Genomic DNA, 14,689 nt, shown 5'->3' on the forward strand with positions numbered 1-14,689 from the left:
AATTATACCAATTTGTACTCCTGGATGAGTTCATGTCAGTTTTAACACAAAAATGGTATGTCAAAGGCACACTTCAAAATTAATCAAGTCTTCCATGTAAAGTTAGTGTCAAAGAGATTAACTAAGCTAACAATGTTTGATGTACGCTCTACATGCATGCACGTAACATCTATTGCGTGAGCGGAGCTGGATTTGCGTGAAAACGCTGTGACCATGATAGTTCTTCAAATATGGTCTGTTTCAGAAGTTGAAATGAGTGACTATTACAAAGTCTTGTGATGTTTGAAAAGGAATGCAGCATTGAGCTAAAAGGCAAAGAGAAAAACTAAAACAATTTAGAAGTATTCCATAGTTGTTTGTTTACAGTAGCTTCTGCCTGTCATCTGGGCGGAGAAAGCGCGCTCCATTCAAATCAAAAGGGTTATCGCCTTAGAGTCAAATTTCTTGCGACACTGTAATATAGTTAAGTTCAGCAAACTTTGTTTAGATTTGAACAGAAACCGCACGGAAATGTCCAACATTCAGACATTCGACAGCTCGACAACGTTAAGAATATGCGAAGAAGGATACGACATGACGAAACAGGAGTATTATTCAAAAAAGAGATGCACTTTCTCGTGCTGCGACTGTTTCCATAAAAAATGTGCTTTTCGCGTGTGGCATATTCTGCTATTCCTGTTTATAACAATCGTCATTATTGGTGCACTAGTAGTTATAATCGCAATGTTTGGCCCTGCCAGAAGTCCAGATATGAAATACTCGAAAAGAATCGGATCAGACACTCCTGAAGGCGGCTGTAAAGGTAACTGTACACGTTGAGTTTATCAGGAACCAGCATTTTGTGTAATTGTTCATAATTGTCATCAAGGTGGCGAATGGTCCAAATGCACGCCTCTCTTGTTTTTGCGCCGGCCCGAGCCTATCTCATACAAAAAAAAAAAAAAAATGCAAAATTGAAAGCTGAGGACTGATACAAAAACCAGGTTTCGAAGGTTATAATCCTTTCAAGATGTGATTACCAGCATGCACGACTTCTGTAATTCATTAAGTAAATTATTGTAAGCGTTTAATTTACTCTGCCTCGGCATTTTATGTCCTTGGGGAGGCTCTTGTTTCATAAGCTTTCCATAAGCGTGAGGTGTATAGGACTGGCGATGTTTCGTGATTTCAACTTAGCTTGCTCAGGATACAGTGGATATTAGGACAATTCTGTTAGAAAATCAAGACCTCGAGTTAATTTCGAAACCCTCAGACGGGATAAATGGTCAAGAAAAACTCAACAACAACTAGAGGGGAAAAACAAAACAAAACAAAACAAAACGAAGACGTAAAAGGTCAGATCTGCGACTTTCAAAATAAGAGAGAACTTTTGCGAGACCCTCACTGACAACCCAGCAACTTTATTTTGAACTTGTGACAACTGGCATTTAAATGAAGTTTGTGCAGCATGGATTTCAGGTTAAACAACACAGTGAATGAATTTTCCTTGCGTGATCTTTCATGTTAGGTGTTAATTGTCTTTGTCTACCTCAAATTAGGGATTGACACCTTTACGTCGAACGAGAACGTCACAGATAAAGCGTAGTGAGATTCAGAGAACTAAATTGCTGAGATAGAGATCTTGCATTTTGCGCAGACAAAAGTTTAGTTGACAACCCCCTTCAATTATGAAGTAAATATCATTTTATTTACGACAAATTCTAGAATGCAACCCTTCACTTGAAGTAATTTACTGATAGAGTCTAAATAGAGAGAGAAAAACATTCAACATTTTGATAAGTTTACCCTTTTGAAAATGACAAAGGCACTCGATGTACGCTCGAGCTAGTACTAACAACTTTCCAATAGTTTCCATTCATAACCGACTTCTGTTAAAGAAATACTGGTTGACGGAAAATTCAGCGTGCATTATATCAAAGTGGATCCACTTAAATGTTGTATACAGAAAGAACGGTTACATATTCGTGATGTTTGTTCTTCTTGAAATTTTTCACGCAAAAGTGGAGGTCCCGTGCTACAGGAAAGAAGATAAAATTCGTTGAATTTGAGCTGACGTAACGTGGACACGAAGGAATGCTGTTTCATGTCAAACTTTTTGTTGAAAGCAGAGGCGGGTGCACACGAAACCGACCTTTGAGTTTTCATCCATATTTCATTTTGGCTTTAATTCCGTTTCTTTATAGACAGGTATACTGATCTAGCTTTGGCTCTTTCTCATGAGACGATTTGATTGCGCGTTGCATGAGGACATTCTATGCATATATAATAAATCATGATCAAATGATTAAAGATGACAGTGAAATGTACAAAGAATCAATTATCGAAGCAAAAATGTGAACTTTCAACGCCAAAACTAATTAAAGCATGACAAAGGAAATTGTTTTAAAATTGTGGTCACGTTTCAATGTTACAGAGGCAAACTGTTACATTCTAAAACGTGCCAACTAAAACTGTAGATGGCGGGTTTTTATGATGATTTGTAAAGACAATGAGTGATCTTCGACAAGAAAGAGAAATGTAAGGATATTGTATATTACCGTCAATGAATGAAGATTACAAGCATGCATCGCATACTAGATTACTGGATCGGAATTGGAGGTCGTATACTGCTCCTAAGCAAAACATTGCACAAGTATTAAGCAAACTCGAAAGAAAAGTTGTCAATTCTGTCGTATTTTCACTGGGAAATTCGTATTTCAGAACCGTTTGGGATGATAAAATAGTAGTAAGATAAACTTCTCAAGCATATTTGCCTAAATATGATTTCATTGTTGATGACAATGCCATTCTTATTACACTGAATCTCAAGAAACAGAAAGAATTTTGTGAATTTGAAATTTTAATGCCAAGCCCCTCAAATAATACTTACTTTAGACATAAAGCGGTGATAAGACTGATAAGCTGCTTTGAGAAAACGTCCTTGAACAGATCGGAAATTTCCAGATCGGAAAGCGTACTCCGAAGGACTCAGAAGGAGGTCATCTCGAGTAGATTACCGATTACGAAATCCGAGCTCGCCCGATGTTGTCTTCGTGATGAAGACCCTATTTAGCATTAGACCCGCAAAACAGAGTAGAAACGAACACGTGCTTCGTTTTCGCTCATGACTTCGTATTAGCGTCAAGATATTTGCATTTTTTTCCGTTGCTTACCTATATTACAGACTCCAAAAAATTTTTGCGATGCCTCCTTTTCACAGATGGCCGATTACAACTACAACATAGTGACACCTCCACGAAATCTGTCAAAAGGAGAATGTTAAAACACCAGAGGTCATCTCGGGTAGATTTCTGATGACGAAATCCGAGCTCGCCCGATGTTGTCATGAAGGCCCTATTTCGCATTTTAGAGCCGCAAAATAGAGTAGTAAGGAGCACTTACTTCATTTTCGCTCATGACTTTGTATTAGCGTTAAGATATTTGCACTTTTTTCCGTTGCTAATCTATATGACAGATTCCACAAAATACATTTGACGCCTCCTTTTCACGGATGGCCGATCACAACTACAACGTAATGACATCTTCGCGAAATCTGTCAAAAGGAGGATTTTAAAACACCAGAAATCTTCTGGATTTCAGATGAAATAAATTCAACGCAGTTACGTTCAGAGTTTAAGCGATATATTGTTATTTCTAATATGGTAATTTATTAAAAAATTGTACATTACCTCGATTGGACGGAGATTAAGTTTGAATATAATGTAGCAGGTGATATTACTTTTGTCGACAAGGATAATCCGTGACTTGTCTCACCTATTACATTTCCTCTATCTGCGTTGTGCCATGATCATCATTGAAAATATTCTACGATAATATTTTTTACATTATTTGTATGAGGATTTTCATTTCTAAACGCAAGAGCGTACTTAGGGAAAGATCTACAAGAAACAGTTTCTCATTAATACATTTTAAAAATTCTTTTAACTGACTTCTACATAGATAAAAATTATTACATAGATATATTTCACTTCGACGATTATCTTAATAAACAATCAACGGGAAGTTCTGAGATCAGTTTTTTTTCAGTTTTGACAGATTTCGTGTAGGTGTTACTATGTTGTTACGCAATGTCGTCATGTTACGCAATTTCGTCACGTTACGCAACGAGGCTATGAAGCGTCAAACACTGCATCGCTTAAAATTTTTTGCCGTCAGAGTCATTTGTAGTTATCTTGGCAATGAGGGCAAAAAGTGAAAAGTTATTTTATTATAATTTTTCCTAGAAAAAAGAAAAACAAAACAAAGTTACACAAATGTTTTAACTTTTTTTGTTATTTCATCAGGTACTGAAGAGTCCACCACAGCACCAACAGAATCTTCTGGCACAACCAAAGAAACGGACGAAAAACCATCAACTGCTGCTCTAACAACCACAGAAAAACCATCAATTGCTACTCCAACAACCGCGAAAAAACCATCAACTACTGCTCCAACAACCACCGAAGAACCATCAATTGCTGCTCCAACAACCACGGAAAAACCACCAATTGCTGCTAAAACAACCACAGAAAAACCATCAACTGCTGCTAAAACAACCACAGAAAAACCAACAACTACTGCTAAAACAACCACAGAAAAACCAACAACTACTGCTCTAACAACCACCGAAAAACCATCAACTGTTGCTCCAACAACCACTGAAAAACCAACAAGTGCTGCTCCAACAACCACCGAAAAACCAACAACTACTGCCGCAGTTATAGCTACTGCTGCATCAACTGCTGGGCCAACAACGGCAGCACCGACCACGGACCCCCAAAGAAATATTTTAGAGTGCGACACAGCCATAGTTGGAGCAGGTGAGAACTTGATACCACCGTTTGGCATCAAATTCTGCAAGGGATCGTTACTCTTGAGTATCTTAAACGTGTACTGTTCAAGTCTCTTAACCCTCTATTTTTTCTACTTGCCATAAATTTCTTTTTAAGGAAGTAAGAGAATTTATCATCATATTAGGATAATACATTCAGATAATACCCCTGTCACGTTTTCAGATAGTGTATTGATATTTTCATAGCGAATTTTACGATTATTTGGCTTAAAAGTCCTTTAACTAAGACTATTAATCGCAAATGGCATTTCTTGCGATTAATAGTCTGAAAGCGTCTTCTACCACGATTAATAATCGTGGTAAGTACGAATATTAATCGCGTACAAACTCATTAATAGTCGTGTTTGACTGCCTTTTAAACTTAATAGTCGTACATCGCACGGTTAATAATCGCATCTGACAGCAAATGTCCTTATTTATCGCGAGGAATCGTACTCTTCTCCAAAGATAGTTCAAGCTCAACTTTTTTCTGAACGGCCGCCATTACGACCAAAAATTCAGAATTCAGTATTTCTTCGCACATGCCATTTTAGGCAATATATGTCACATATTTGAAGTTTCTCGGGTTCAGAGATTTTGAGAGTATTCTTTTATTTATTTGCCATGGCCTAAAAAAGAAAACTCTTCGACTTCCTCTTTCCTACCGCGAAAATCGGATTTTCGCGGGAAAAAAGCTTTTCAGCTGGCAATTGTTTGCGAAGACAAGCTTTATTTTTATGGTCGATTTCTTATTATCATCTGTAACTTTGCACACTGCTTGAAGTGATGTGATTATTATTCTACAGTGCATTTTAGAAACCATCATCCATCGTGGCTCTTTCATTTAATAATTTTTTGTAGCTCTCTCAGTTTCAGAGGAGTTTGAATCCGGCTGCAATTACTGGAAAACAGACTAGGTGGAATTATCCCTACTAGTTTTATCATATAGTTTCGTACCTTTGTTTTACAGTGGTCTTTCATGGAGCGGTTATGAGCACTACAGGTAGATTTCACCAGCAATCTCGCGCAACGCTTCTTCTTCCGATTTTTGTCAAACAAACCCACTTTCAGTTAATAGCCTCAGTAATAACCAGTAATCTGCCAACTGATGAATCGCTAATATCCCATTTCTATGTTTAAATTCTCCTTCGTGCACACTTTTACGCCCCTACAATCCTACTTCCTCTGCAATCGTTAGTGTGGATGGGAGACCTTGCAGATCGCCCCTCATACTTTAGACACGATTAAGGTAGGAAGCAAAATGCACTCTGTGATTGGTCAAGGTTTGACAGCAAGTTTTTCAATTGATCACCATAGAAGCTCTTTCTTTTGGCAATGTGTTCGATCTCTAAGGTGTCTTTACCACATTCATGATTATGGAGACAGTAGGGACGTAAAATTGTGGTCGAAGATAATTGAAATGGTGATGGGGATACATGAGTTGACGGATGGCTGATTTTTTATCGAGGCGATCGACGGAAAACGGAAGGGGCGTTGCAAATTTAATAAGCGAGATAGCTGGTGAAATCTACACGTGGTTGTTCATAAGTACTGCTCCAGAGACTAGTGAAAAACAAAGGTACGAAGTTATACAATAATATTAAAGATAAATCTGACCCTTACAGACAATTGTCAGCTGAAAAGCTTTTTAACTTTTTCCCGCGAAAACATGATTTTCGCGCGGTTAGGAAAGAGCCAACTTGAAGAGTCAATTTGGTTATTGCGATGAACTGAAAGAATACTCTCAAAATCTCTGTGACTGTTTCTAGTATGTGTAGTCTCAAACTCATCAATTAAAGAAGTTTCGAAAACATGATAACCCATGCGACATTATGTGCTCTGATCTAAATAATTCGTATCTAAACAATCGTAGCGATGAATTGAGTCGACGGTCACGCACTATTGTCAGATATTTTTTTAATTTTTAACTTTATTGAATGAAAGAGTATAGCTATTTTTTTAAAGAAATGAAGGAAAGCCGTTCTTGTTGTTGCCTGCAATCAGTTGCGAGTAAAAAAAACGACTATATTTTGCCGTTAAATAAATATCGCCATCACAAAACAAACATCTCACCGAATCGGCGTGACATTGCAAACTCTAAAATACGTTTTCACAAAAAAAAATCGCGAATGGTTTTTCTATTCCGTTAGATTATTCTCCCTATTGCCCTTGAGGAATCCATTTCGGAAACGCACTAGTTTTGGAAAGAGTCTGGCAGCGTGGAGAAATTTGGCCGCGACTCAAATATTTCTCTCTCCTTCGCCAACATAAATTATTAGTAATAATAATCTTTATTCAATACTCATAAAAAAAGACCTATGTACAGTGCTTCACTTAAAAAGAATTAAATTTGTACCTTAACATCTGTTAGAAAGAAAAGAAAAAATCATATGTCTCAATATCTCTTGAACTATAATCCACGAAAATGTTTCTCTACTAATTATTATTACTATTACTATTAGCAATCACTACCAATATTTAACATCTTTTCACTAATTCCTCTTTAAAATCTGCCACGGTTTCAACATGAACCAACAACGATAAAAACATTAAATAGTAGTAATAAATAAAATGCAATATTCAATATCTTTTCTCTAAATAAAAATCTAGCGTCCTAAAAGTCCTGCTAAAAATAATAATAATAATAATGAAATAAAAAGATATATATGAAGTAAGGAAACACATCAATAGTCCGATTTAATGGCTCCTTCAACAACTTCGACGTCGATATCAACATTCTTAATGTCACATGGCACTCTTCTTGTCCTAGAGCCTCGAAGACAAACCAACGCAGATCTCAAGAGTGCGAATGAGGTTCTGGTTCTGATCCATGAGATGGTTTTGGCATACTGCTCCCCTTTTTTGATGGCAATCAGCTGTGCTAAACGGCTATGATACTTCAAGAACTCCTTTCCCATTCCGCCAGTCGTGGTGAAAACCAAAGGTGTAAATGTCAACATAAATGCAATGCATTTTTTTCTAGGATTACGTATCTTCAAAACAAAACGGGGAAAGGATATCAATTAAACTTTGCCTTTTTCTTCCTTGCAAAGGATTAAGCCTGGCAATTTCCAATTCTGCATTTCCAAGACTACTAGTGCAAGGGAATGCAAGTTATCCAAGCATGAAAAAATTTTACCATATTCCATCTTTGGCACTCTTCACCGCTGCCGTTTTCATCTGTCGCTTGCTCGTAAACTTACGTCCAGCTTCACAAGAAGCTGTAATTGGGAAGAATTCGACGTACTTCGACTTACTTGGCTGTTTGTTTGTATTTTTTCTCGGTTAAACTTCAATTTAATCGAACCTGTCAAAAATTAACGTATTTGTGTACATTATCATCGAGAAGAAATGCTAATTACGTCTCTCACAACACCGTAAGCCCGCGCTGTACTTCGTGGAAGAGTGAAAAACAAAGAAAACTTTGTTGGTAAACGCATTTTTCAACAGAAATGAAGTTCACTGAGAACTTGAACCCGAGAAAACTTCAAATATGTGACATTTATTGCCTAAAAAGCCATGTGCGAAGAAATACTGAATTCTGAATTTTTGGTCGTAATGGCGGCCGTTCAGAAAAAGGTTGAGCTTGAACTTTCTTTGGAGAAGAGTACGTTTCCTCGCGATAAATAAGGACATTTGCTATCAGATGCGATTATTAACCGTGCGATGTACGACTATTAAGTCTAAAAGCCAGTCAAACACGACTATTAATGAGTTTGTGCGCGATTAATAGTCGTACTTACCACGATTATTATTCGTGATAGAAGACGCTTTCAGACTATTAATCGCTAGAAATGCCATTTGCGATTAATAGTCTTACTTTAAGGACTTTTGAGCTAAATAATCGTAAAATTTGCACTCCGGAAATTAATAAACCCCTTTTGATAATCTCTTCAATTTTTAAAGTCTGTTCTTTCAATTTATAGGTGCGGGTGGCTTATTGGTGGCATATTCACTTTTTGACAAGACTAATGAAACAAACGTCTGCGTCTTCGACACAGAGGACAGCGTTGAAAACATTTATGACCATGTTTTTCCCCAAGTACCGGATGTTGTAGTTGGTAAGTTTAACATAACACCAGAATCAAGCTGTATCTATGTAGCAATCAATAGCTATCTATCGTTGAATTAAGGACTAAAAGTTATTTTACATCGTTTACTCGCTCCACCAACTTATGACGACGACTTTTTTTTTTTTTTTTTTCAGGCTTAGGGCAGTGGGACATTTCCGCTGACAACTATGCAGAAATGTAAGCGTCAATTTATCTCAAACTTGTTACTTAGCTGGTGGTCAAGAAATATGAATCGTGACAGTTTTTTGAAATGCTCAAAGGTACCTAGAAATTGTTAAGAGTACAAAACTACGCCAAGCCATTTCATAGAAATATCCTTGAGTATAAATGCTGACCATTAAATATTGAGATGTAATATAAGGATACCCAGGCATAGATGAGCTACTAGAAAATAACTGATCCTCACAAGTGAATTGCGGCCTGGACTTGTTTGTCTTCGAGAGAGCGAGGCAAGTTTTCGTTACTTGTTTATCACGCGCAGACTGAACTCTGATTTATTTCATCCAAGAAAAAGGGGAAAAACAGAAACGAATAAGTAGGGCCAGTAATGGAGACCATAACATCACATTGCAAATTAAAATTATTGAGAGATTATAACAGAATGTAAACTACTAACGAGTTACGACGTAGACACAAATTAGAAGGAAAAAAGTACGATTCAATTAATTTCTGTTTTCATTTTCAGGGACCTTTTAAATCATTTATTCAACTACAATGACGTCTTGTGGAATCCAAAAACTAAACACGTCGAAGCTCGTGGACAGTTTGCTAATAGCTTTGATGATTTGAAGTTAAATGCCTTTCCAACTTTACGGGACCGTGCACCACTCAGGAATCAGACACTCATGGAAACTGCAGCTTTCATATATAATAATCAGAGAAATTTCACGCAGTTCTCAACCGCAGAGACTTTCCTTTCGTACGAATTGTCCCCGGAGGGAACCAAGCTTATGGCAGAAAATTTCGGCTTCAAAGGTGACTACATGCAAGCCATAAATCCAATGAGTTATAGAGCTTATCTTAAGAAAGAAGAGTATGTTACCTCCACATCATCAGAAGCGAGAAGGCCCCCTAATTCCAAAGGAATGTCCGAAATCGTCAAAGAGCTCACCAAAAAAGTGGAAAGTGGAGGCGGTAAACTTTATCGTAAAGAGACAGTTGCTTTCATCACCAAAGAGGGAGATAAATTTCTTCTTCAAACTACCAAATTAACTGTGAAAGCCAATAAAACAGTTATCACCGTTGGACCAGCTGCTCTGAAGAAGATCGAAGGTGACGTCATTCGAAATATTACAGGTCATCAAATATTTGAATCAATTGTTGGTGTGCCTGCTTTCTATGGAGCAGCGGTATATGATAAACCATGGTGGAATGATACAACTGCCGCTCAAAAGAGCAACAACTTGGAGCCTTTGGAGAAGTTCATATCCAGCAGTGACTGCTTGGGAATTACCATGCCTTACAAGTTAGTGCTCATAAATCTTAACAATCTTCCTTAAAATTTCAAAACAATGCGTCAATATCTCCACGGTGAAAATCACCCGGGTATTTGAACTTTATAAGTTTGTTCAAATTCCCACCCCCCGGGGCCAAAATTGCGTTCAAATGCCTCACTCGAACACAATTTTTGATTAAACGATTCTCCGTGTGATCAACGAATGTTGTAGAATTTAGCAGTCACATACTTAGTTTTTTTGTGCCGTTGTTGGTTTTTTCTTTTGTAAGCATCATTCTGCGATGTGAAAGTCTTCTTCTAAGCCATTCGCTCACAAAAGGGGACTCTTTGCTTCTAAACTCCTCCTTTAAATTCAAAACACTTATTACACGGAATTAAATTACATACCCTACTCAGACAAGGTTCGAATTACCCACCTCCGGGTCACGAACGACAGTCAAATTTCTTTGGGATGCCCCAGGTAATGTTGAAACATCGAATTGATCGGTGCATAACTTCCCTCTGAGTTAAAAAAAAGGTGAGTTCTTCACTATTCTCCAGTATATCTTACGATTAAGCAAGTTTAATTCCACCTGAGAAATAGCATCAAAAGTTTTCTCTAATAGGAATTGAACATTTAGGAACTGGGAAATATCATGCTGATACTTCCGATCTAGACCATGATGAAGCAAATTAAGCCATGTGATGTTTTTTGATATATCACCCTCGTGCAAAAATAATCAATGAACTATATTGGATTACTGTGACTTATGACTCGAAAACCTGTTCCTGTTCTTTATTTTTATGATAGTGGTAATGGAACCAGCGGAAGAGCTGTCTTGCACACAATAGCTAATAACGGAGGATGCAGCGATAAGTGGGGGAAACTTCTGGAGATTTCTAAATCCAATGATGTTATCGACAAAGAACTGAAACGCGCTCTGAAGTACAAGTTTCAACGTGATATTCCCGATCCTTTGGAGACTACGTATAAATATTGGCAGGAAGGGTTTTGGTAAGTGCAGTGTTGAAAAATGATAATTAAAAAAAAGGATAATAATCGCTTATTATTGCTTTTTTTTTTAAATAAAAAACCTCAGAAGTGTTCTTAAGACAGTTTCCCCTCGATTCTCAAGTTGTAATCCCTTTTCCTCGTCAACAGAACGTTATGCATCATTTTGGCTAAAAACTCATGCTCCAAGTTTTCGGGTTTGTTCAATGCATATTCATAACATAACTTCCTCTTCCGCAAAGGCTTTCCTATTGATATCTGCTGAACGCAATGCGCGTGGATGTGGACGAACTAGCGGCCCTCGATTTTTCGCCTGTAGTCGTCACGTACAGCGGATATCTAATAGAGAGCTCTTGAGAAGGAGAGAGAAGTCAGGTGCCAACGAACGAGTGCCAACTTTGCTCACTTTTGACAGGTTCATTTCTGCGCTTTTTTTTTTTTTTTAAGAACATTTATGGCTGTTACATTTTCATTATTCAACGATGTAGGTTTTTTCAGAAGCCTGGGGCCAACTTTAACTCAACAACCATTCGGCAGTGGGCGAGACGACCGCTGAACGGACAAGATGTGTTCTTAGTGAACAGAGCGTATTACGATTTCGGTGGATATCTGGAATACACCATACGATCTGCTTTTGAGGCCGTGCAAGAGGGTTGGAATTCACAGCTTGTAATTGATATATACGATCCGTAAAGGCGCTGAATACTTAGATTTTCTGGTTGATAATGATGGCATGTAAAGAAAATCATGGTTTTGTAAAATAGTTAACATAGATTAGAAATGTTAGTAGTTTGTACGTTTAGAGGCGCTAGTTTTTTTTTTTTAATGAGAACCGTGTGAATTTTAAGTCATGTCTTAGAAGACATTGCGACACCACGTGAGAAATCAAAATGAGAAAAGTGAATTAAGAACCATTTAGGTAAAAGGAGACTGGGTCAAAAAGTTTGCCGAAAGATATCGACTTCTTCCTCGGAAAATGCCTTATAATTCCAAAAATATACAGATAGCTTCGAATCAGTTTTGGAAATATTGATAAACTTTTCATTCTGATATATCTCTCTATTTACGTCAATAACGATCAATTTTTCCCCCGATTATTTTTACTGAAGTATTGCATGAGGCTTTGTCGAGTGTCAGTATACATAGAAAACAATCAGTGTGATCTCCATACATTTATAAAGAGATGTCAAACTAATTCGTTCGTTAGGGAAAGAAGAAAAACGTTTTAGAGTATAACTGATAGATTTAAATAGGTGATAAAATATTCTTGTTCGTTACTTGTCCCACAAAGGTCTTGTTTGTTTGTGTTTGCGCTTTAAAAAGCTCTTTTTTCGAAGGCAGCTTGTTTTAAATAAGTAGCGTTCATGTTCGGTTTCGTTCGCGGAAGAGTGGCCATGTTGGGGGAAAGCTCTCCTTTTTTCAAGAGGTGCTACATAATGAGGACCAAAGACCCAAAACAGAAGATCCACGCAAACTAATGTAAAACAAGATGGGGATAACGGCTGACTCATGATAAGTTCGGCTCTCATTGCTGTGTGCGTGTGAGGCACAAGGCAGCTTCGAACCTTCTAAAGGTTTCTGATTTAAACTATTGATTATGAGATAGCAAACTGCCCACAGCCGCCTTCTGATTTCTTAACACCAGCAGTGGTTCCTGCGAAGCGTTACCGCCATGCGATCAAATGAAATGTAGTTTAAGCACTTTTGTTACATACTTCAAACACATCCATGTCTTTGGGAGGTTGTCTCTCGACTAATTGGATGGTACTGGTCCATGACGGTAAACTATTCAAACTGTTTCGTTCAAAAAAGGTTACTTTTGTACTTTCAGTACTTTCCGATGTGTACGACTTGAGGACGACGCTCACAGACTCGGAAAAATTTGAAACCTCGTTTGACAAGTTCATGTTTCATGAGCCAATCGGATGCGAGCGTGACAGTTTTCCCAGATCACAGTCTTAAATGAAACAAATTTTATTTGACCTATGGATGAAAATCAAGTAGTTCTAGTAGTGAGCTGCAATTCCTCTACGGAAAAGAGGAAACCTTTGAAATTGCTACCGCACCTAACCTATGGATTCGTAGCTCAGTTGATAATAGCGCTCTACTAGTATCCGTGAGGCCTGGGTTCGAATCTTGACGAAGCCTGAATTTTTTCTCAGGCTTCTATCCAGTAATGGCTTAACTTGCTGTTCACCAACGAGGATCACTGCTATAGTTGATTTGATAGTAGATTTAATAATTACCGGGGCAACGAAATATGTCTGATTGCTAAGAGGGACGGAAATTAAAGGAAACTATCGAAAACGAGGTTCTTCCCTATAGGAAACCTAGGCAGCCAGAATTAGTGAGGATATCAAAGATGTAAAAGGACGAAAACCCTGAGTTCCATGAGGAGCGGGCGAATACTTAGGAAAAATCTTTTGGCCCCTTATAAAAGCCAATACCCCAAATTCAAATTCGATCTGAAAACAGTGGACAAGAAGAACCACCTAGTGGAATGTTCATTGTTAAATTCCTGTCCAGTATTAATATTATCATTATCATTATTATTATCATTATTATTATTATCATTATTACCATTAATGCTACCATCATCATTTTTATTATTATTGTTATAATCATTGTAATTATTATTATTATCATGATTATTAAGCTCTTTCCAACACAATGTGCCAAAAAGGGAAACTATGCCATTTTGAGTATTCTACTATCTATAGAATAAATCATAAGGAGTAATATAGTACTATTCAGTTTCAGTAGATGATTGAGGAAAAAAAAGGAAATCAAGGGATTAGCATTACATATTTTATGGGTTTAGTATTCACCTCTACTTTGTGATTTTCTTCGTAAAAAGGATTTATTTGTTGTTTGATCATTTCTATACTGTTAATCAGGATGTATTTGCTGGATGTTTTTGCTGTACCAATTTGAGGCCTAAATTCAAGATCCACCTTTTCTGTGACTCAGATATTTCAAATCATATTCTTTCACCTGTTTGTCACAGACGAAGCCTACCATCGGCGCAGACCCCACTCCGACTCCATTCGTTTACAAAGAACAATCAGAATTTCCACAAAATATAAAGGGGGTAAGTTTCTAAAGAAACTGTGGTGCTGCGTCGGTGGGAAAGTATAGCAAGTAATTTAGTGTTAACAACTGAGTTGAAAACGTAAATTGGCCACCGGAAAGAGTTTAAAGGCTGACGTTTGCCCTTCGTCAATCCCTCTCACGAAGGGCTGGCGCTGTCACCAGTTATCACAGTCACATACACGCCGGCGCTAAGAACACAGCTCCCGCACTCACTAGCACTTATCACACTCACGTTGCAGAGACAACAAAAACTTAAGATGAAAAGC

At 37.6% G+C, this 14,689-nt stretch overlaps 1 protein-coding gene across 1 annotated transcript; it reads left to right on the plus strand.

Moving 5' to 3' along the window:
• The first annotated feature begins 458 nt into the window (after positions 1-458).
• Positions 459-14,261, plus strand: LOC131798950 (uncharacterized). Its single transcript, XM_059116611.2, has 7 exons — positions 459-802; positions 4,284-4,799; positions 8,737-8,871; positions 9,018-9,060; positions 9,569-10,348; positions 11,130-11,333; positions 11,819-14,261. Exons 1-7 carry the CDS (start codon positions 511-513, stop codon positions 12,021-12,023), a joined length of 2,175 nt encoding a protein of 724 aa, XP_058972594.2. The 5' UTR covers positions 459-510; the 3' UTR covers positions 12,024-14,261.
• Positions 14,262-14,689: the final 428 nt, after the last annotated feature.

The sequence above is a fragment of the Pocillopora verrucosa genome, chromosome 12 (assembly GCF_036669915.1).
Source record: "Pocillopora verrucosa isolate sample1 chromosome 12, ASM3666991v2, whole genome shotgun sequence".
Lineage (NCBI taxonomy): Eukaryota > Metazoa > Cnidaria > Anthozoa > Scleractinia > Pocilloporidae > Pocillopora > Pocillopora verrucosa.